General features: G+C 36.9%; 1 protein-coding gene across 5 annotated transcripts in view; it reads right to left on the reverse strand.

Annotated features, from left to right (window-relative positions):
• Positions 1 to 23,586, reverse strand: part of SESTD1 (SEC14 and spectrin domain containing 1) — a 148,753-nt gene that overhangs the window by 79,705 nt on the left and 45,462 nt on the right. For all 5 annotated transcript variants that reach the window (XM_045868437.3, XM_045868433.3, XM_054506113.2 and 2 more), the window contains 3 exons: positions 21,339 to 21,418; positions 17,772 to 17,880; positions 1,465 to 1,555 (listed from right to left, as the gene is read on the reverse strand). In XM_045868437.3, coding sequence (XP_045724393.1) covers positions 1,465 to 1,555; positions 17,772 to 17,880; positions 21,339 to 21,393 — 255 coding nt within the window. In that variant the 5' untranslated portion in view covers positions 21,394 to 21,418. The remainder of the gene's footprint in view (positions 1 to 1,464; positions 1,556 to 17,771; positions 17,881 to 21,338; positions 21,419 to 23,586) is intronic.

The following is a 23,586-nucleotide window of genomic DNA, read 5'->3' on the forward strand; positions in this document are numbered from 1 at the left end:
CCTGGGATCGAGCCCCGCATCAGGCTCCCTGCTCGGCGGGAAGCCTGCTTCTCCCTCTCCCACTTCCCCTGCTTGTGTTTCTGCTCTCGCTGTGTCTCTCTCTGTCAAATAAATAAATAAAATCTCTAAAAAAAAAAAAAAGAATCATTCTTCTTAGTTATCATTTAAAATTCCTGGGTGGCTCAGTCAGTTAAATGTCTGCCTTCAGCTTGGGTCATGATCTCAGGGTCCTGGGATGGAGCCAGCACAGGGCTCCCTACTCAGCAAGGAGTCTGCTTCTCCCTCTGCCTCTGCCACTCCTGCTTGTGCTCTCTCTCTCCCTCTCTCTCAAATAAATAAAATCTTTAAAAAAATAAATAAAATAAAATTCGAAATTATACTTCTTTCCACAGAACCCAAAAGTAGCTACTAATTATTTGCCAATTCATTTAAAAGTCTTGATCTTTCTTTCAATATCACTGATATTTACCTAACTGAATGTTCACTATCCCATATAACTGTCAACTTCTATTTTCCCCAAACTGACCTGCCATCAGCTCCCTTCATTCTATTTGCTTCACTTCTGAGCTATCACTAAAGTCAATGTCCCTGCTAGGAATGCCCTTTTCACTTTTTTCATCTAAATTAGATAATCTTTTTTATTTAACTCACTTAACTTCTACACTCTCTTAAAGCCTTTCTAAGGAAACCCAGATACATCAGAGCAATCTGCCACCTTTAAATCACTCGAATGTTTTATTTTTCCATTTCAGATCACAACATCCTCAATACCCTTATAATAAAACAACGGAAGTTTACTAGGTAGGTACCTCATACAAGGGAAGATCGTGAAATCTTTCTGTGAGGAACACAAGGAAACACAAAGACTAGTATCAGACCAAAGACTTTGCAACTGCAGCTGTTTATTAAATGCTGGTTTGTGGGCTGCTAAAGTTCCGAAGGACACAGCTGTCAAGTACATTTCTTCTGGATGAGAAATAAGTAATAAGAGTACCATAAATCCTGGTACTTTTTAGAGGAAAGTAAGGAACAGAAGGAAATGACTGCTCAGAACCACACGAGAAGCTTTTCCAGACTAGATTTACCCAGTCCTGCTCCCCACCTATAGTAACAGAATGGAGTAGACAGGGGATGATGCAGATATCACAGCATGCAGAAGCTCCCAGGTAAGTCCAACAGTACCTCACACTTTTGGACTCACTGGCCTACTTACTAAATTATTTAAACATGACATACTATTTTTGATCATTTACAAATCTTTAGAATAGGTATGAAATTTATTTTACTATTCAAAGTCAAACCTCTAAGAATTGAATTTTAAAAAAATCCAGTAGTGTGCATTTCAGAACTCAGTCACTGCTGAGAATTTTGGGCACAGTGAAATAAATGAAATGCATCTGCCATTATCACTTTATCTGTTGCTATAAAATAAAGCCATTTCCTAATAGTCAAAAATAAAATTACCTGTAGCATTAAGACTACTGTTTTCACCACATTCCACTGTGATTTTCTGCCATCCACAATCACGGTAAATCCTCTAGCCTTACACTTTTCACTGAAACAAACAAACAAAATACAAAGTATTAAAACAGGCTTCACACTTTATTCTTTATAATCCTAAATAAAGTCTATAGCTTAATCGTATATGGAGCAGCATTAATCTCACTTGGTTTGGTTTACACTGTCATTAATAAAATTCTTCAGGGTATCCTTTCAGTTTCTTCAGGAAATTTGATTTTTCTCATTTTAGGAAGCATTGACAATTTACAAACTAATTTGGCAAGAAAATTACTCTAAAGGTACAGGAAGTCAATGTCTTAAAAAGAGAAGAAATCAGAGCAACATTCAGTCTCAAGAGCCTTTCAATTTCTTCATTTATGAAATGGGATTCCAGTGAAGTATGTAACTAATGACTGCCAAGTGCATACATACTTCTTGCCTCTCCTTCCTGCCAGAAGTAGAAGTGATAGTTTAAAACAGGTAGAAAATAGGGGCACCTGTGTGGCTCAGTTGGTTAGACATCTGCCTTTGGCTCAGGTCATGATCCTGGGGTCCTGGCACCGAGCCCCGCATTGGGCTCTCTGCTCAGTGGTGAGTCTGCTTCTCCCTCTCCCTCTGTCATCTCTCTCACTTTCACTCTCTCTCAAATAAATAAAATCTTTAAAAAAAAAAAAAAAAAACAGGTAGAAAATAGACTAAGCTATTACTAAACCTTTGGAAATGGATTTCTTGGGTGTTCTTTTGGGAAAATTTAATGAAATGAGGTAGTACTTGGTCTACATAGTAGTTAAAAACTTGAATACACCACGTCTGAACATACACCCCCCTCATCTTTGCATTCTCAGTTCCTTGACCAGCAAAATATTATCTTGAGTGTCAGAATATGTTATTACTACACATTACATTCAATTATTCAAGTATTAACTAAACACTTCCCAGAAGCCTACCCTAGTAAAATATAACAACTACACTAAAAAACTCCATGCTAAAGACCAAACTCCATAGCTACTTTATGATTATTATTTTTTTACTTAAAAAATGAATTCAATGCAAGGATCTCAAGTGCTCTCTCTCCAATACAGAAGAAACTGCAGTTTTACTTAGCAGAGCAAGGATTTGGTAGTGAAACCTCTCCACACTCAAAGTTCTATCAATCGCATACATTATAGGAAAGGTAATCAGCAAACCGTTTCCTAAGATTTAAATCCAACAATCCTGAGGATTTTACTAATCCTGCTTTACTTCCTCCAAGTTTTCACATCAGCCTCAAGAGGATTCTTGGAGAAGTGATGTCTAAATCTACCAAGCAACAGTAAAGTTACAAGTATGAGGATGGTACTGCTAAAGATTTATAAGAACAGGGGCCTCTGTAGGCAGGAACAGAAGCTGAGCTTCCAAAGAAAAAGGGAACTGTTCAAAAGATGACACAAACTGAAATATATGTTCATACAAAAAACGTGCACACAAATGTTCACAGCAGCATAATTACTAACAGCCAAAAGTAGAAACAAGTCAACTGTCCATCAATGATGAACAGAAAAACAAAAATCTATATATAATGGAATATTATTCACTATAAAAATGAATGAAGTACTGGGGCGCTGGGAGGCTGTCAGTTAAGTGTCTACCTTCAGCTCAGGTCATCTCAGGGTCCTGGGATTGAACCCCATAGCAGGCTCCCTGCTCAGCAGGGAGTCTGCTTCTCCCCCTCCCCCGTGCTCCTGCTGTGGATCTTTCTCTCTCTCTCACATAAATAAATAAAATCTTTTTTTTTAAACAATCTTTTTTTTTTTTAAAGATTTTATTTATTTATTTATTTGACAGAGACAGCGAGAGAGGGAACACAAGCAGGTGGAGTGAGAGAGGGAGAAGTAGGCTCCCCGCTGAGCAGGGAGCCCGATGTGGGGCTCAATCCCAGGACCCTGGGATCATGACCTGAGCCAAAAGCAGACGCTTAACAACTGAGCCACCCAGGCACCCCATAAATAAAATCTTGAAAAAAAAAAAAAAAGGTACTGATATATGTTACAACATGGATAAACCTTGAAAACATTATGCTAAGTGAAAGAAGTCAGACACAAAAGCCCACATATTGTACGATTACATTTATATGAAATGTCCAGAATAAACAAATACACAGAGACAGATCATACAGATTAGTAGCTGCTAAGGGCTAAGAGGAGAAGAGAGTGGGGAGTGACTGCTAATGGGTGCAGCATTTCTTTTTGGCCCAATAGATGAGTGTGTAATGGTCACACAACCTTGTCAATATACTGAAAACCACTAAACTGTACAATTTAAAAAGTTGATGTTTAAAGTATGTGAATTATAACTCAATAAAAAAATGCTGAAGTACTCCATTTTTGGATTTTGCATTTTAAAATAAAGGACTAAGTATTCTTTGGTGGGGGGAATGTGAGGCAATACAATGATCACTTTGGATTAGCAAGAGCATATAAAGACTTGCTTGGGGAAGCAAATCTGACATCTAATTGCAAGCTATAGGATCAGGTAAGGAGGAAATTCTTGGAGTTCCTCACCAATAAGACATCTAGGAAGACCACTAAAACTTAGGCAGGATACAAGTAACTTAGGTAAGGATACCTCACCAAAAGAGACCAACCTAGGTAAGGCAGCTGGCTATTGGGTGGTCTTCAGAGAAGTAAAAGCAACTCAGGGTCTCTACCAATGCCTTATGGAAATTTGCAGGAGGGGAAGATAAGACACACAGAGTTGTCCAGTAGAAGGCTTCCCTTTCTGGTACTACAGCCAAGAGAAGTGTGCCATCCCCATAATTTGGTACTTTCTTCTCAATTGGCATCTGCTTCTCAGAGATACAGGTTACACGACCATTTTGTTAAAAGAAGTTTTACACGAATAACACATTTTTATTTCAAAGCACACTCTAATCTGTATCTTAAGAGAAAGAAAATAATGAAGCTTGCAAATACCATCTGCAGTGATCTTAAGGGCATAAAGTACTCTAAATTTATCTTTTAGGGTACTTAAAAAAAACAGCCTTAATCATAATTTTCTCACATTTTACTAAGATAATGAAAATACATACACAACTGAGAGATACTATTTGAAAACTGCAAGACCAAATGATCTTTCAACTACATGAAAGGATTGTTTTACTTTCTTTTTTTACTTCATTCCTATAAGTGGAATGATAGTTTCAAGTATTTTTTTTTTTAAAGATTTTATTTATTTATTTGACAGAGAGAGAGAGCACAAGCAGGGGGAGCAGGCAGAGGGAGGACCCTGGGATCCCAGGGCCCTGGGGTCACGACCTGAGCCAAAGGAAGATGCTTAACCGACTGAGCCACCCAGGCGCCCCTCAAGTATTTTTTAACATTCTTAATTTAGAAGCATGTTCTGTCCTTTATAAAAGGGTATGTTAGAGGAGCTGCAGTACTAGTATTAATGAAAACTCCTATTGCTTTTAACATGTTTATAATTACATCTAAAGAACAATAACAAAAAAATCTATTAACACCTATCTCCTTGTTCCTCCCCCATTAGAGCCTTTCAAGGGTGAGGTGGCTGAGTTTAAAACTACTATGAAAAGAGGAGAGGCTCCTTAACAAGCCCACTCACTTTGATTAGAAACATACTGTCAATGGATTTCTCGGGTTCAGTACATTGTAGCTCTTCACTAATTTCTTTGATTACAACTAAGGGTTCCTTCTTTTCCACTCATACAGCTCTGCTTACACTTATATTATGGCAACTAATTTCACTTATACTTTTCTTGTAATTACTTGTTTACAATTTATCTTCATTGGATAACATGCTTCCAGAAAGCGAGGATGTTATCTTACTGATATCCTGGCAGCTTTTAGCACAGTGCGTTAAACAGAGACGGCCTTTAGAGATGTTAGAGGGAGGGCACCTGGGTGGCTCAGCTGTTAAGCGTCTGCCTTCGGCTCAGGTCATGATCCCAGGGTCATGACCACATCGGGCTCCTTGCTCGGCGGGGAGCCTGCTTCTCCCTCTCCCACTCCCCTTGCTTGTGTTCCCTTCTCTCGCTCTCTCTGTTAAATAAATAAATAAAATCTTTTAAAAAAAAAAAAAGAAGAAGAAGAAGAAATGTTAGAGGGTGCACTACACATCAGTCCCTAGTCAGAAAGCAACAATGGCTTTCCTTCTCCTTCAGAACTGAAGCCTTTACCATGGCCTACCAGGTCCTCTAAGATCTGATTCTGGCCTCTCTAATCTGACCACAGTTCTACAACTCTGGACCTCTCTCAAACTGCTCCCACCATACTACCTCCTTGCTGATCTCACAATGTGCTGAGCCTCCTCCTGCCTCAGGGTCTTTGCACTAACTGCTCTCTCTGTCATAAATGCTCTTTCTTAAATGCTCTTGCATTTGATGTATGTACGGCTTGCCCCTCACTTCCATTATCTCTGGTAAAACATCATCCTATCATTTTGTAAAATATTGCCACACATGCCATCTCTCTTAACTTTATATGCTTTGTCTTTATAGTATTCATGAACATCCAATATATTCTGAATTTATTTGTAATATTAGTTGGATCATTATGTGCACGTGCATAATAAGGGCGGGGACTGGGTGTCCTTTGTTCACCCATTTCCTCAGCACCTGGAACAATGAGGAGCTCATTATACGGTCTCACATATTTACTGAGTGACTAAAGACTTATGATCTTAATGTCTATGTGATTTTTGGCAAATTATTAAACCTCTGCATTCTAATGTTTATTCTGTAACATAAATGAGTTTTTCTACAATTAGGAAGAACTTAAGATTCAAGTTTGAATTTTAAAAAAAATCAAAACTTGAAAAAAATGGAAAGGTAACTTTAGATTTTGAATCATTACAGAATCAACAGTAATCTAATCAAGATTAATCTGGGCAAGTACTTGGCATATTTCTAGAAAAAAATTAAGAATGGAGAAGGTGGTTAGTCTAGATGATTGTTAACGTACTTTCCAATCTTGATGAAATTGGATGATCAATAAGCTAAAAAATACTGATTTTAAATACAGGTATTTTATTTTTATTGTACTTCGCTTTACTGCACTTCACAGATAACTACATTTTCTACAAATTGAAGGTTTGTGACAACCCTGCGTCCATCAACTCTATAGGCGGCACTGTCCCAACAGCATTTGTTCACTTTATGTCTCTGTGTCACATTTTAGTAATTCCCGTAATATTTCAAACTTCAAATTATTATATTTGTTATGGTGATCTGTGATCTTTGATGTTCCTATTATAATTCTTTTGGGGTGCCACAATCCATACCCATGTAAGATGGAGAACTTACTGTTATGTGTTGACTGTTCTACCTACTGGTTGTTCCCCCGTCTCTCCCTCTCTTTTGGCCTCCCTAGTCCCTGAGACACAATAAGACTGAAATTAGGCCAGTTAATAACCCTTCAGTGGCTTCTCACTGTTCAAGTGAAATGAAGAGTCTCATGTCTTTTACTCTGAAACAAAAGCTAAAAATGATTAACCCTAGTGAGGAAGACATGAAGAAAGCTAACAGGCTAAAAGCTAGGTTTCCTGCACTAGTCAGCCAAGTTGTAAATACAAAGGAGATATTTATGGAAGGAAATTAAAAGTGCTACTCCTGTGAACAAATGAACGATAAGAAAGAAAAACATTCCTATTGCTAATATGGAGAGAGTTTGAGTGGTCTGGATAGAAAACCAAACCAGCCACAACATTCCCTTAAGTCAAAGCCTAATCCAGAGCAAGGCCCTAACTCTCTTCAATTCTAGGAAGGCTGAGAGAGGTGAGGAAGCTGCAGGAGAAAGTCTGAAGCTAGCAGAGGCTGGCTCATGAGGCTTACGGAAAGCTGTCTCTATAATGTAAAAGTGCAAGGTAAAGCAGCAAGTGCTGATATAGAAGCTGCAGAAGTTCTCCACCAAAACATCTACCTAGGATCATTACTGAAAGTGGCTACACTCTACAACAGATTTTCAATGTAGACAAACAACCTTCTATTGGAAAAATATGCCATCTAGAACTTGTGCAGCTAGAGAGAAGTCAGTGCCTGGCTTCAAAACTTCAAAGGACAGGGGCGCCTGGGTGGCACAGTCAGGTAAGTGTCTGACTCTTGGCTTTGGCTCAGGCTGTGATCACAGGGTCGTGAGATTAAGCCCCATGTCTGGCTCCATAATCAGCATAGAGTCTGCTTAAGAAAAACTCTCTCCCTCTCCCTCTGTCCCCCACCACCAAGGGGCATGCTCTCTCATGTGCACTCTCTCTCTCTAAAATAATTAAATCTTTAAAAAAAAAAAAAAAGGACAGACTGACTCTCTTGTCAGAGGCTAATGCAGCTGGTGACTAAATTGAAGCCAATGCTCATTTACCATTCCAAAAATCCTAGGGCCCTTCAGAATTATGATAAATCAGGGCACCTGGGTGGCTCAGTTAGGCGACTGACTCTTGGTATCAGCTCAGGTCTTGATCTCAGAATCGTGAGTTCAAGCCCCAGTGGGCATGGAGACTACTTAAAAAAAATTAAAAAATAGAAAAGGATTATGCTAAATCTACCCTGCCTATACTCTATAAATGAAACAACAAACTCTGGATGAAACTACATCTGTTTACAACATGGTTTACTGAAAAGGTTTAAGCTCACTATAGAAATCTACTACTCAGAAAAAAAAAAAGATACCTTACCTTTTAAACTATTACTGCTCATTGACAATGCATCTGGTCACCTAAGAGCTCTGATGGAGATGTACAGTGAGATTAATGTTGTTTTCATGCTTGCTAACATGACATCCATTCTGCAGCCCATGGGTCAAGGAGTAATTCTGACTTTCAAGTCTTATTATGTGAGAATATTTCATTAATCTATTGCTGCCAGAGACAGTGATTCTTCTGATGGATCTGGGCAAAGTAAATTGAAAGCCTTCGGGAAAGGATTCACCATTCTAGATGTTATTAAGAACATTCATTGATTTATGGGAAGAGATCAAAATATAAATATTAACAGAAGTTTGGGAGAAGTTGATTCCAACCCTCACGAATGACTTAGGGATTCAAGACTTCAATGGAGGAAGTAAAGGCAAATATGGCTTTTCTGTGATATTCACTTCATTGCAGTGGTCTAGAACTGAACCTGCAATTATCTCCAAGATTTGCCTGTATATACTGAATATACTGTTGAAAGAAAGTGTTAAGACAAATAAAGTTTTCAGTATTTCTTTTATAATACTGTATTATTTCATATGTTAACTATCAACTGTGATAGATTTAGGTTAAATGTGAATAAATACTGGGGCTCCTGGGTGGCTCAGTTGTTAAGCATCTGCCTTCAGCTCAGGTCGTGATCCTGGGGTCCTGGGATTGAGCCCCACATCGGGCTCCTTGCTTCTCTCTCTCCTGCTCCCCCTGCTTGTGTTCCCTCTCTCACTGTGTCTCTCTCTGTCAAATAAATAAATTAAATCTTTAAAAAAAAAATGTGAGTAAATACTAACACTTATCAATAGATATTGCGCTGTGATTACAGCTCAGGTGGCTGCAAAGCAGAATTAGAAACACAGGCTAGCAGCCCAACTGCCAGGTTCTAAATCCCCCTCTAGCCCTGATTCACCACATGGTCTTGGTCAAGATACCTAAATTGCCCACTCTTTCTGTCTCAGATCCCTCATACACAAGACAGGGGTAATGATGACTGTACTCATAAGTTTGTTATGAGAATTGTATGACTTAACGTTATTTGTTACTTCCTTAAATATAAGATATTCTTTTCATATATGCCTCCTAATCATCATCCATAAGTAAATCCTCAGGTCCATTTGAATCTAAAGTCCTAAAAAGGAAAGAAAGACCAGCCTAGACAAACTTCTTATCCATCAAAATAGTTTCTACTGAGCCACCAACTTCAGTATGCTTATTTGCTTTTCAAAAAATGTAAGCTGTTCTGAGAATGCTCAGTTACTAGGTCCAATCAGCCCACATTTGAGAAACTGAAGTAGTAAAATAAAAAGCAGAAACCCATACCCATAAGCTATACTGACCACTGACTAAGAATGAGGTAGTACACTGAGCTATGAAAAATACAAATTATAGTTTCTCCCCTCAAGGAGTTCAGAATCACTTAGTGCCTACTTTATACTCATAGACATTACATTATTTAATGTTACTAGGGAAACAATATATGCTTTTGAAATTTAAAAAAAGGACAAATAATAAATGTAAAAATAAATAAAAATTTGGGCACCTGGGTGGCTCAGTCAGTTAAGTATCTGCCTTCGGCTCAGGTCATGATCCCGGGGTGCTGGGATTGAACCCCACATTGGGCTCCTTGCTCAGCAGGGAGCCTGCTTCTCCTCTCCCTCTGCCCCCCGCTCACGCTTGCTCTCTCGCTATCTCAAATTAATAAAATCTTTAAAAATAAATAAATAAATAATAAAAATTTCAGAACCATCATTAAACACATCATGGTTAAACTCCTAAAGAATCAGAAACAGCAACAGCAGAATCTGGAAAAGATCTATATAAAGGAGCTAATAAAATTTAGTGTGAAAGGAGCACCTTAAAGAGCCTAAGGAATACAGAGCATAAAGAATATGAGCAAAGGCACCACATATTAATTTGAGAAAGTTTCTTAATTTCTCTGCCCTTTTTCATATATGAAATAGAAATAATATTATCTTATTATTTTGAAAACTTAGTTAATACAAGTACTTAAAACTAAGTGCTTTGCATAATAAGTGTTCAAGAAATATTAACTGAAAAGGTGAGTCGAATCATGTAAGGTTTTGGCATAGCAGTTAAGAAGGCTGAAAGACTGCTTTTGAGAGCAAAGACCTAGTCTTTCCTGCCTTCACAATGCACGACGCACAAAATAAATGTCTACCGAATTGAATTCACCATGCAGTAAGAAGACGAGGTCATACAAACTGGGAAGGAAGAAACTGTTGTTTCAGTGAAATTAATCCTGTTTTATGTGCAAAGTGGTAAGAGAATAGGGACAGAGAAGTTAGCCTGGCTATTGTTGTACTAGTCCAGGTTGACAACTTAGCCATCCCTTGACGTGAACTTAAGCATATGAAAAGAAAGAGAAAGGAAAGAAAAATAAAAACTACATGGCAAAGAAAGCGAATACTGGCTTAGCAGTTCCATTTTAAAACAGCACATTATAAATTTTCAATACATATATGTTGAATGAGTGAGATGACTTATTAAAAAAAAAAACACTCATCAAGAGCATAAAGGGGCACCTGGGTGGCTCAGTTGGTTAAACGGCTGCCTTCAGCTCAGGTCACGATCTCAGGGTTCTGGGATCAAGCCCCACATCAGGCTCCATGTTCAGAGGGAAGCCTGCTTCTCCCCTGCCTGCCGTTCCCCCTGCTTGTACTTGCTCTCTCTCTCTCACTCTTTCTGTGTCAAATAAATAAATAAAATCTTAAAAAACAAAAAAAGGAGCATAAAGCATGTTAAGGGGCACCAGGGTGGCTCAGTCAGTTAAATGTCCTACTCTTGATTTCAGTCCACGTCAAGTCCTGTGTCAGATTCTGTGCTGCGTGTGGAGTCTGCTTAAGATTCTCTCTCTCCCTCTGCCCCTCCCCAGCCCATCCTTGCTCACTCTCCCTCTCTAAAAAATAAAAAAATCTAAAAATTAAAAACAAAACAAAAAGCATGTTCAAAGCACTTAACCACAGTACTTTGAAGTAACTCTAAGGTCAATACAATTATAACCCCATTTGCTAAAAGTACATTTCTTAAGGAGGAAAAGGGAAGGTGCTGGCTCAAACTTCCTTGGAAGCAAGTCCCATTAAAAATATATATATATATATTAAATAAAGAGGGGGAGCCATCCCAGTCACACTCTCACAGACTATATTGAACATTCCAAAATCTAAGAAGACAAATCCATGATCAATTAAGGGTGTTAGACTCATATTCAAATTATCTTTTAATTGCTCTGCAGAGTCCTATAAGCTCCAAGAAGGCTCCTTAAAAGTGAGGGAGGGGGCAATGCAGTGGAAGTGGAGTTTGAGAAGGGAAGATGATGATGAGCAGAAACAGCTGTGGACCTCCATTTCTATTTGTTTTATAAATTTGGCTTCTGTGTCAGACTTTCTTTGAAGAAAAATGTCCATAGTTAGATTTTTTATAAATTCTGAACATATAGAATATATACCTTACAGAATACTAGTAGTTACATAGTCCAGAAGGGAGTGGCATGATATATTTCAAGTGCTGAAAGGAAAAAAAAGAACCTACAACCAAGAATACCCTACCTAGCAAGACTATCACTTAGAATTGAAAGATAAAAAGTTTCCCAGACAAACAAAGTTAAAGGAGTTCATCACCACCAAAACAGTCTTATGAGAAATGTCAAAGGACATTCTTTAAGTCGAAAACAAGATAGCATAACTAGAAGAAAATTATGAGAAAATTTCACAGGTAAAAGTAAACATATAGTAAAACTAGCAGATTAATTACTTATAAAGCCAGTATCAAGATTAAAACACAAAAGTAGTAAAATCAATTATATCCACAAAAATTCCAAGGAATACACAAAATAAACGGATATAAAATATGACATCATATACATAAAATATGGGGGGGTAGTAAAAATTTAGCACTTTTAGAATGTGTTCTAACTTAAGCAATTATCAACACAGACTGCTATACATAGGGAATGTTACATATAAACTCAATGATAACCACAAATCAAAAACCTATAATAGATAAACAAAAGAATAAAGAGAAAGGATTCCAAGCAGAACACTACAGAAAGCCATCAAATCACAAGAGAGCAGAAGAAAGGAACAGACAAGAACTACAAAAACAGGGCGCCTGGGTGGCTCAGTTGGTTAAGCAACTGCCTTCGGCTCAGGTCATGATCCTGGAGTCCCTGGATCAAGTCCCGCATTGGGCTCCCTGCTTGGCAAGGAGTCTGCTTCTCCCTCTGACCCTAACCCCTCTCATGTGCTCTCTCTCATTCTCTCTCTCTCAAATAAATAAAATCTTAAAAAAAAAAATTTTTTTTTAAATAAAAATAAAAAAAAGAACTACAAAAACAATCAGAAAACAATTAACAAAATGGCAATTAAGTACATACCTATCAGAATTACTCTAAATATAAATTGACTAAATGCTCCAATCAGAAGACACTGGGTGACTAAATTGATTAAAAAAAAAAAGCTGCCTACAAAAGACTCACTTCTGACCTAGACACATACAGACTGAAAGTAAAGGGATGGAAAAGGATATTCCAGGCAGAAGGAAGCAAAGAAGAAAAAAAACACTGGGATAGCAATACTTACATCAGACAAAATAGACTTTATTTATTTATTTATTTATTTTTAAATGTTTTATTTATTTATTAATGAGAGTCAGAGAGAGAGAGAAAGAGAGAGAAAGGCAGAGACAGAGGGAGAAGCTGGCTTCCCGCCTAGCAGGGAGCCCTATGCGGAACTCGATCCCAGGACCCTGGGATCATGACCTGAGCCGAAGGCAGACGCTTAACCACCTGAGCCACCCAGGCGCCCAGACAATATATACTTTAAAAGAAAGACTGTAGCAAGAGACAAACAGTGGCCATTGCATAATGATAAAAGGATCCATCCAACAAGAGAACGTAACAATTGTAAATATCTAGGCACCCAACATAAGAGCATCTAAGTACACATAACAAATTTTAACAGACATAAAGGGAGAAACTGACAGTGATGCAATAATAGTAGAGGACTTTAACAACCCACTTACATCAATGGATAGATCATCTGAACATAATTACTAACAAGGAAACAATGGCTTTGAATGACACATTAGGCCAGATGGACCTAAAAAATATATACAGAACAATCCATCCAAAAACAGCAGAATACATATTCTATTCAAATGCACATGGAACATTCTCCAGGATAGATCACATGTTAGGTCACAAAACAAGTCTCAATAAATTTAAGAAGACTGACATATAAAGCATCTTTTCCTACCACAACAGTATGAAACTAGAAATCAATTACAAGAAAAAAACTAGAAAAAACACAAACACACAGAAGCCAAACATGCTACTAAACAACCAATGGGTCAACGAAGAAATCAGAGAAAATAAAAAAATACATGAAGACAAATAAAAACAAAAACACAACAGTACAAAATCTTTGGGATGCAGCAAAAGCAGTTCTAAAACGGAAGTTCTTAATGATACAAACCTACCTCAAGAAACATGAAAAATCTCAAATAAACAATCTAATCTTACACCTAAAGGAATCAGAAAAAGAACAAACAAAACCCAGTGTCAGAAGGAAGGAAATGATAAAGATGAGGGTAGAAATAAATAAAATAGAGACTATAAAAAAAATAAGAAAAGGTCAAAGAAACAAAGAGCTGATTCTTTAAAAAGATAAACAAAATTGATAAACCTTTAGCTGGACTAATCAACAAAAAAATGGAACTCAAATAAATAAAATCAGAAAGGATAAAGGAGGACAACTGACACCACAGAAATATGAAGAATTAGGGGGCGCCTGGGTGGCTCAGATGGTTAAGCATCTGCCTTCGGCTCAGGTCATGATCCCAGGGTCCTGGGGTGGAGCCAAGCATAGGGCTCCTGGCTCAGCAGGGAGCCTGCTTCTCCCTCTCCCTCTGCCTCTCTCCCTGCTCATGCTCTCTCTCTCTCTGTATCTCTGTCTCAAATGAATAAATTAAAAAATATATATATGAAGAATTAGAGGAGATAATGCTATAAATAATTATATGCCAACAAATTAAACAACCTAGATGAAATGGATCAACTCCTAGAAACAAACAATTTTCTAAAACTGCATCAGGAAGAAATAGAAAATTTGGACATACTGATTACTAGTAACAAAATTGAATTGGTAATCAAAAAACTCCCAAACAAACAAAAGTCCAGGACAAGATGGCTTCGCAGATAAATTCAACCAAATATCTAAAGAGTTAATACCCATTCCTATCAAACTATTCTGAAAAATAGAAGAGGAAGGGAAACTTCCAAATTCATTCTGTAAGGCCAACATTATCCTGATACCAAAACCAGATAAAGATAATACAGAAAAAGAAAAATATAGGCCAATATACCTAAAGAACGTGGATGCAAACATCCTCAACAAAATATAAGCAAAGCACATTTAATAATACATTAAAAGGATTATTCACCATGACCAAGTAAGATTTATTCCAGGGATGAAAGGATGGTTTGATATTTGCAAATCAATCGATGTTATACCATGACATTAACAAGAGAAAGGATAAAAACTGCATGATTATGTCAATAGATGCAGAAAAAGCATCTGACAAAACACAACATCTGTTCATGATAAACATTATCAACAAAGTGGATTTAGAGGGAACATACCTCAACATAATAAAGGCCATATAAGAAAAACCCACAGCTAAAATCATACTCAATGGTGAAAAATGGAAAGCATTTCCTTTAAGATCAGGAACAAGACAAGGATGTCTACTCTCACCACTTTTGTTCAGCATAGTACTGGAAGTCAGCACTCAAACAAGAAAAAGAAATAAAAGACATCCAAACTGTTAAGAAAGAAGTAAAACTGTCATTATCTGAAGATGTCATATACAGAAAACTCTAAAGATGCCACCAAAAAACTATTTGAAGTAATAAATGAAATCAGTAAAGTTGTAAGATACAAATTAATATAAAGAAATCGGATGATTTTCTATACACTAGTAACAACACAGAAGAAAAAGAAATTTAAAAAACAATCTTGTACATTGGCTTTAGCAACATACTTATGGATATGTCTTCTCAGGCCAGCGAAACAAGAGCAAAAATAAACTACTCAGACTATGCCAAAATAAAAAGCTTTTGCACAGCAAAGGAAATCATCAACAAAACAAAAAGGCAACCTAGGGGAAGCTATTTGCAAGGGATATATCCAATAAGGGGTTAATATCAAAAATATATAAAGAACTTCTATAACTCAACACCAAAAAAAAGTAGTATGATTAAAAAACAGGCAGAAGACCTGAACAGACTGAGCCACCCAGGCACCCCAGAAGCATGCATTTTTTTATCACAAACTTAATCACAAGCTGAATGTGTCTTCTGGAACTTAGCCTCAATGACATGTTCCTCCAGTGTCACTAGAGGAAAACCGAGCATGTTCATGAAAAAAGTTTGTAAGTCTCTAACCTCTAATTCTTACTTAAGCATTTTTCATGAATAATTCTGACTATCAGTAATTTGTGCAGTACATTCCAACTTCAGAACCTCACCTCACCTAAGATTCAACTATACTAAACTCTATTCATTTGAAATATGAAGATCTCTGGATTGGTATCAGCAATGATAGATTCTAGTCCCAGCTCTACTACTAACTAGCTGTATAATCCTGGGCAAGTAACTATAACCTGAGTCTCAATTCCCTCATCTACATAATAAGGCAGTTGGTTCAGATGGCCTCTAAGTTCACTAATCACATGTAACCATCTATGAATTATGCATACTTTTTCAGAATTTGTTAGCTGTATTTCTAGCTGGTATCATTTACCTAGAAAGAGTTTGTTTGAATAATACAAATTAGCATTCAGCTCAGAGGATTAAGAAGGTTGTTATTCAATACTAACACAGCACACTGTCAGTTCTGCTAACTTTCCTTCCCAGAAAGTAAAAAAAAATTTGAAAATTCTCACTTGAAGACCTCTATTTCCCCAATACAGAAAAAAACAATCAGCAAGAGAACCATTAAATTACAGGCCAATATTGGAAGCAGGTATGATTTAAAGTCAGTGGTTCTAAAATACAGTTTTAACCCTATACTCTGCAAGGTGGTTTAAAACGAAATAATCCATTTTATCAATAATGCAAATACAGGAAGAATACAAAGAACTGTTCGACTAAAATGTTTAAAATTCATTATCTGGAGCTCATGAGCATTAAATAAGAGAGAATTTTGTTCCAAAACCACCTCTACATTTTACAAACAAAAGGTCTGTCCTCATTCGCGTTCTCTATTACAGCGGATTGCAAATCTGACTGCAAATAAGAATTATCTGGGAAGCTTAAAGGATTATAAAGGATTTTTTTTAAGATTTTATTCACTTATTAGAGAGAGAGAGAGCGAGAACATGAGCGGGGGGGGGGGGGGGGAGATGGCCAGAGGGAGAAAGAGAAAGAGAATCCCAAGCAGACTCCACACTGAGCATGGAGCCCGACACAGGGCTTGATCCCAGGACCCCAAGATTATGACCCAAGCCAAAATCAACAGTCGGACGTTTAACCAACTGAGGCACCCAAAAGCCCAAAGGATGTATTTTTTAAAGATTTTAAGTAATCTCTACACCCAGTGTGGGGCTCAAACTCACAACCCCAAGATTAAGAGTTATATGCTCCACCAACTGAGCCAGCCAGGCACCCCATTAAAAGATTTTTTTTAAAAAAACATCTGATGAGCAGACCTCCCAAGAACAACTCGATCAGGGGCGCGCCTGGGTGGCTCAGTTGGTTAAGCGACTGCCTTCGGCTCAGGTCATGATCCTGGAGTCCCAGGATCCAGTCCTGCATCGGGCTCCCTGCTCAGCAGGGGGTCTGCTTCTCCCTCTGACCCTCTTCCCTCTTGTGCTGTCTCTCACTCTCTCTCTCAAATAAATAAAATCTTAAAAAAAAAAAAGAACAACTCAATCAGAATCTCTGGAGAGCATTAGAATTTTGAAAAAAAAAAAAAAATCTCCAGATGATTCTAACATGCAGTAAGACTTCAGCCTCCAAATATCACATATGGAAGAGGAAATTGGGGAGGGAGCTTATTTTTGTTGTTGAAGTGATGGGGAGGCTCAAGCAAAAAGAAAAGTTTGTTTTGTCTTCACCCAAGAAATACAAAATCCAAGGATCTTCAATTAAAACATAAACATTTTTTGCATTTTTTAAAATAAAAATGTTTTGAATTCCTAATAGCCTTTACTCAGTATATTAAAACCTACAGGTTTATATCTATATAGTGAAATAGTTATTTAAATAAAAGACGCTTTCTACTAAATTCCCTTCTCTGTGTTTTCTCAAGTTGCATGGTACAGAGATGCTCAGTCTTTGTGTTCCTTAAAGGTTGACAGTGCATACATTTTGGAAATCTGTATCACATTATCCAGTGCATTAAGAGCATATAATAATTCTTTCATCTGCTGTTGTATCAGAAATGATTGATTCTAGTGTTTTTAATTATAATTTCACTAATAAAAGCAGGTGACATAGCAACATACACCTTAATAACAGGAAACATTAGTAAGTGAATGACAACATATCAAGATTTTTAAAAAGACACCTTTAGAGTCACCTTGGAATGCTGAGTAGGTAGTCTAAGGTAACACTCAGCTCATCCATATTTGTCTGTTCCAGGCATAATGGAATTGTCAGAATGAGGCCACTCCGTCTGTCCTTTCCTCCTATTAGGAAAAAAAGATATAAATACAACATGTAATAGATATTAAAGCACTAAATAAATATGTTTGGGTCCAATGTTATTAAAACAAATAGTACTTAAGATATAAGTAAAAAGAACTATCTAATAGCTGCTTATTTTATATATTATAAATGTTTATAGTAGTATAGCAAAATTATACCAAATTTAGAAAGAATAAGAGAAAAAAATTCACCCATGAAATCTTCACTTAAACACAGCAATTATCATTCTGTTTAATTTTCTTCCATTTAGGCTGCTTCTTAATGTAATCAATTCATCAAGTACCTACTATACACCTAGCACTATAAGCATTTACAAGTAAAGTAAATTTCCAATCAACCCAGGAAGAAAGGCTTTACATCCTAAGAAATAACAGTTATGAAATATGAGTTTATCTGCTAGGGTGTGTTGTATATATATAAAGTATTACAAAAAAGGATTTAGAAAAATTAGAAAATGGTAAGAGCTGTGATAAAGGTGAAAAGCTTTGTAGAAAAGTTAAGACTTAAAAAAATAGGTAGAATTTATAAACCAAGTTAAAAGAGTATTAGAGTATTCTGTGATGAGGAATGATCTGAGTGAACTCACAGAGGTCAGACAGGACTTCTATTCACAAGGCAAGAAAAAGACCTGCCCAGCTAAGAAGAGCACATGGGACCTGGCTGTAGAAGCCTGAAAGCCGGGCGGTGGAACATACTCGCATTTCGTGGATGCTCAAGCCCTCTTCAATCTCCCATAAGCATTAAAATCTAACTAATACTTTTATACACACATATCTTCTTTGAAAGTTCCCCATGTGACTGACTTTGACACTGAAGTCCATTCTCTGACACAACTGACATTTACGGCAATTTTAGAAGCTTAAAAAACAGCAAATATTAAAGGTAAAAATTCTATATGATCTCTAGAAATCTATCACTAAAAACTGAAAGCTGTGAAGTGAAAAATACAACTACTATGAATGACATGAGGGCAATTCATGATGGACCAACCACAAATGATTTTCTTTTATTAGGTTAACCATATAAATTAATAATATTCAACCAGTTTGTTTAATCTGAATAAATATAATTTCAAATGGTTGAACTTAAGAGATAATCAATAGTGACTTCAACTACTCATGGTTTTTGTTCAGGTTTTATTTTTTTTAAATGAATTGCACCCATGGTTTTCAAGCTGAACCCCCCAAGTGATTTTGGTTTGAAAAGTTTTTCTCTATTACTAAAAAAAGGTGAAAACTATTGGTTGAAATAATTAATAGTCAATAGAGAAAGTCAAGAAGGGTGGGCTAAGGGAAATTTCATTTGCTCCTCAAAAATTGCTAAGCTTTACGCCTGCATTAAACCAAATGTGCAAAAAGGTTCATATCTGAACTGTAGCATTCTGACCCACTGTGGACTTGTCTTCAGAGGACAGTTCCAACATTCAGGACTACATTTAACCTCATGTCCTCAGCTTTCACCAAGGAACAATAAAATAATTACTAGAGTAAATGAAAAAGAGGGCATAGTTTAATTGCAGAAAAAAAAACCTTCAAGATAGATATGGCTGGGGCGCCTGGGTGGCTCAGTCGGTTAAGCAACAGACTCTTGGTTTCAGCTCAGGTCATGAACTCAGGGTCTTGAGATCAAGCCTCAAGACTGGCTCCATGCTCAACGGGGGGTGTGCTCAAGGATTCTCTCCCCCCGCCCTTGCACACGCCCACACCCTCTCTGTAAATAAATAAAATCTTTTTTAAAAAAGTAAATATGGCCAACAGAGTGAAATGCTGCACATAGATAAGTGTCATAAAGATGCAAAAATGTCACTGATAAAGATTACAGAAGAATAATAATATCCACTCTTGGCAACAGTGTGGTCAAACAGATATTTTCTTACACTGGTGGGAGAAACAGAAATTGAAACAATATTCTTAGAGGGTAATCCAACAAAACCTAACACAAATTTAAATGTAAATTCTCTTTAACAGCTCCACTTATGGGAATTTATACTGCTGAACTTGTACAAAGTACACGAACAATGAATAAGAATGTTTCCTGTAACACCATTAATATCAGAAAAGAATGGAGAAAACATAAGCGTCAACTGGTAAGAAAAGAAGCTGTATTTTAAAAAAGGAAATAGGGGCGCCTGGGTGGCTCAGTTGGTTAAGCAACTGCCTTCGGCTCAGGTCATGATCCCAGAGTCCTGGGATCAAGCCCCACATCGGGCTCCCTGCTCGGTGGGAAGCCTGCTTCTCCCTCTCCCACTCCCCCTGCTTGTGTTCCCTCTCTCGCTGTCTCTGTCAAATAAATAAAATCTTTAAAATAAATAAATAAATAAAGAAAGAAAGAAAGAAAGAAAGAAAGAAAGAAAGAAAGAAAGAAAGAAAGAAAGAAATACATTAAATAAGGAAATAAGAATACTAGTGGAATTCAATATTTTATTTTGTCCTTTATAATCCACACTAGAAAAACATACCAATTCAAAGAGAGATACAAGGGCACCTGGGTGGTTCAGTTGGTTAAGCAACTGCTTTTGGCTCAGGTCATGATCCTGGAGTCCCAGGATAGAGTCATGCATCGGGCTCCCTGCTCAGCAGGGAGTCTGCTACTCCCTCTGACCCTTCCCCCTCTCACGCTCTCTATCATTCTCTCAAATAAATAAATAAAAATCTTTAAAATAAAATAAAATAAAAACAAAGAGAGATACAATATACTTTTTAAAAAGGATGTTGGTAGCTTAATGATCAAGACAATTATGATAGGATCTAAAGAAAAAAAGAAATAAAAAGCAAGATAAAAAAAGTCCAAGTAACCCTAAACAGGCAGGTCATAGTACCTATTCCAAAGCATGTGCAAATTTACTCAATGATCCTTAATTCCAGAAAATCGCTATACCCAATGTACCATGTCCCTGCTCTCACACTAATAAAGTATCTTGCAGCTTCTCTTTGATTCTTAGCTGATACATACTTTAGGTTAATAACCAGATAAATTCAAGCCTGTATAACCCAGTTTGAACAGTAAAAAGTGAAAACCATGTAACTGATATTTCTTAATTCCTGCAAGTGCACTGAAACTATCTCACAGGAAGATGGAAGACAAAAGCTAGGCTGCAGGATATCATAAAAACTAATTCTATATTTCAAAAACAATTATTTAGGTGGGGGTTAGTCAATTATTCTTGGCCCATATTATTTCATTTTTATATAAAAAGATATGACATCTACCTTGTACAGGTCATTTTAATCAATTACAGAATAAATATTGGCCTGCCAAGTACCAACAGTGAGACGTGGCTCGCACAGCTATCCATTCTGACTAAAAGAGGTCTCAGAAATAAAAGAGGTCTCTGAAATGAAACCTTCCCAGAAAAATGCATTTCTGTCAAACTTATCAAAGAAAAAAGTTTAAACAAAACTATACATCAAACACTTCCAATTTTAAGAAGAAAGCATACCTGAAAGGAACGCAAGTTTTTTCTTCAGGATGGGTAATATTACTGAGGCCTCCATTTTACTCCAGTAAACTTTCTCACTTCTGAAAACAAAGAAAGTTAAATGTTAACTACAAGATAATTATTATTCTGTGAAATACATACTTATGATGGCTTATCCCAGGGGGTCTCAATTTCAGCATTACTGACATTTTGAGTCAGATTATTTATTTTTTTAAGAATTATTCTGTGCATTCCATTTAGCAGCATCCCTGGCCTCTACTCATTAGAATACAAATAGCACTCCCCCTTTCAAGCTGTGACAACCAAAATGTCTCTGAACATTGCCACATATTCTCTGGTAGGCAAAAATCACAGCTGGTTGAGAATCACTAGCTTAACTGTTTTTGTTTGTTATTGTTTTGTTTTGTTTTTTTAAGTAGGCTCCACGCCCAACATGGCACTCTAACTCAGGACCCTCAGATCAAGAGGCACATGCTCTACCGACTGAGCCAGCCAGGAGCCCCACTGGCTTAACTCTTTTCCGGAGCAGTACTCTTGGGGTAGAACAGTGTCTGGTACATAGCAGTAAGTAATTCAATAAATTCTTGTTAAATAAAGGATTGAATCAATTACTCAAAGAGGCAATCTTTTCTCTAGTGCTCTCCTTATTAATTATACAGCTTAATTCCAAATATCTCACTCTTTCGGTTCCACTATTATTAAATGGCTATCTCTAATTTCTCATATTTTTGCTTCTCCATATCACATGGTAACACATCTTATCATGTTTACCTCAATATATTTCCTAATACACTGTTTCAATTATTGTCCCCACTGTTACTGTCTCCATTTCTCCACATTCTGAATTTTTTTTAAATCTCCAGGGAAAAATTTAATTAACCCAGCTGATGATCTCTTCCTATCAAGCTATAATTAACTGTTCTTGGTTTAGTTTTCTAGTGTTCACTTGGCCACAGCCAGGGGTTATGCCTAAATACAAAATACAATAAATATCCATACAGCAAGGCCTAAAGACAAGACAGTTTCTTGTCTTGTGCAGGCATCTGGAGGCTTAGCCAGCCCGGTATACTAATAAAACAGGATTTTGAGGAGAGCAGGACATTTAAAACAAAACAAAACAAAAAAAATCAAAGGTTCAATTATATTATCCACCTATACTTAGCTGCATGTCTGAGAGTATTCTCCAGCACATTTTATCCTTCCCTTCCCCATCCCACCTCACAGTGACCCACCATCGCAATATACTGTGACAGCTCCTTGCAATACCCCACGAATTTGCATTGTATTTAGTGAAGCCATACTCATTTTTTAACAGCCTCCTTTTTTAATTGAGATATAACTGACATGTGTACAATATGATTCACTATTTGCATATATTGCAAAGTGATCACAGTAAGTCTAGTTAACATCCCTCACCATAGTTACAAAATTTTTTTATGACAACTTTTAAGACCTACTCTCTTAGCAATTTCAAATATGCAGTAAAGTATTATAAACTATAGTCACCACAAAGCATACTCTTTTGAAAATAATTTTCAAGCAGAGTAGAAAATGTGACTCCATATGAAAATATATTACTTATTCAGCAAAAATTAGCTATGAACGTATCCCATTTCAGATACTGTGTTATCAGCTGGAACTAAAAACTCAAGTCATAGCCCTGCCCTAAAAAAAAAAGTCTTTTAAGGAAAAAAACTCAGGTATTAACGAAAAAAGATGTGGTCTTAATATTTGTCAAATAATGACTAAACAAGATTACTTAAAGAAATATATTATTTTACAGCTTCTGTGTATACAAAAAAAAATTACCATTATTTGTACCTGTGTACAAAGAAAAAATCACTATCAAACTAAATAGGATATATTTTTCAAGTTTTATTCTTGAATATTTGTTTGCAATTTGTTCATTTTTGTTCTACACTGGCCCCAGCTGACATACAACTAGTAGGAAACATGATGGAAAAGCTCACATTATACATTTTAAATCTAAAACCAGTAGCAAGAGTGCCTGGATGGCTCAGTCAGCTGAGTGTCTGCCTCTGGCTCAGGTCATGATCTCGGGATCCTGGGATGGAGCCCCACAGCAGGCTCCCTGCTCAGTGGAGAGCCTGCTTCTCCCTCTCCCTCTGCCCCTTCCCCCAACTTGTGCTCTCTCACTCTTTCTCACTCTATCTCAGGTACATAAAATCTTAAAAAATAATAATAGGGGCGCCTGGTGGCTCAGTCGTTAAGCGTCTGCCTTTGGCTC

This window comes from Mirounga angustirostris, unplaced genomic scaffold (genome assembly GCF_029215605.1).
Source record: "Mirounga angustirostris isolate CCGP_5_RB_7025 unplaced genomic scaffold, mMirAng1.0.hap1 SCAF_3, whole genome shotgun sequence".
Lineage (NCBI taxonomy): Eukaryota > Metazoa > Chordata > Mammalia > Carnivora > Phocidae > Mirounga > Mirounga angustirostris.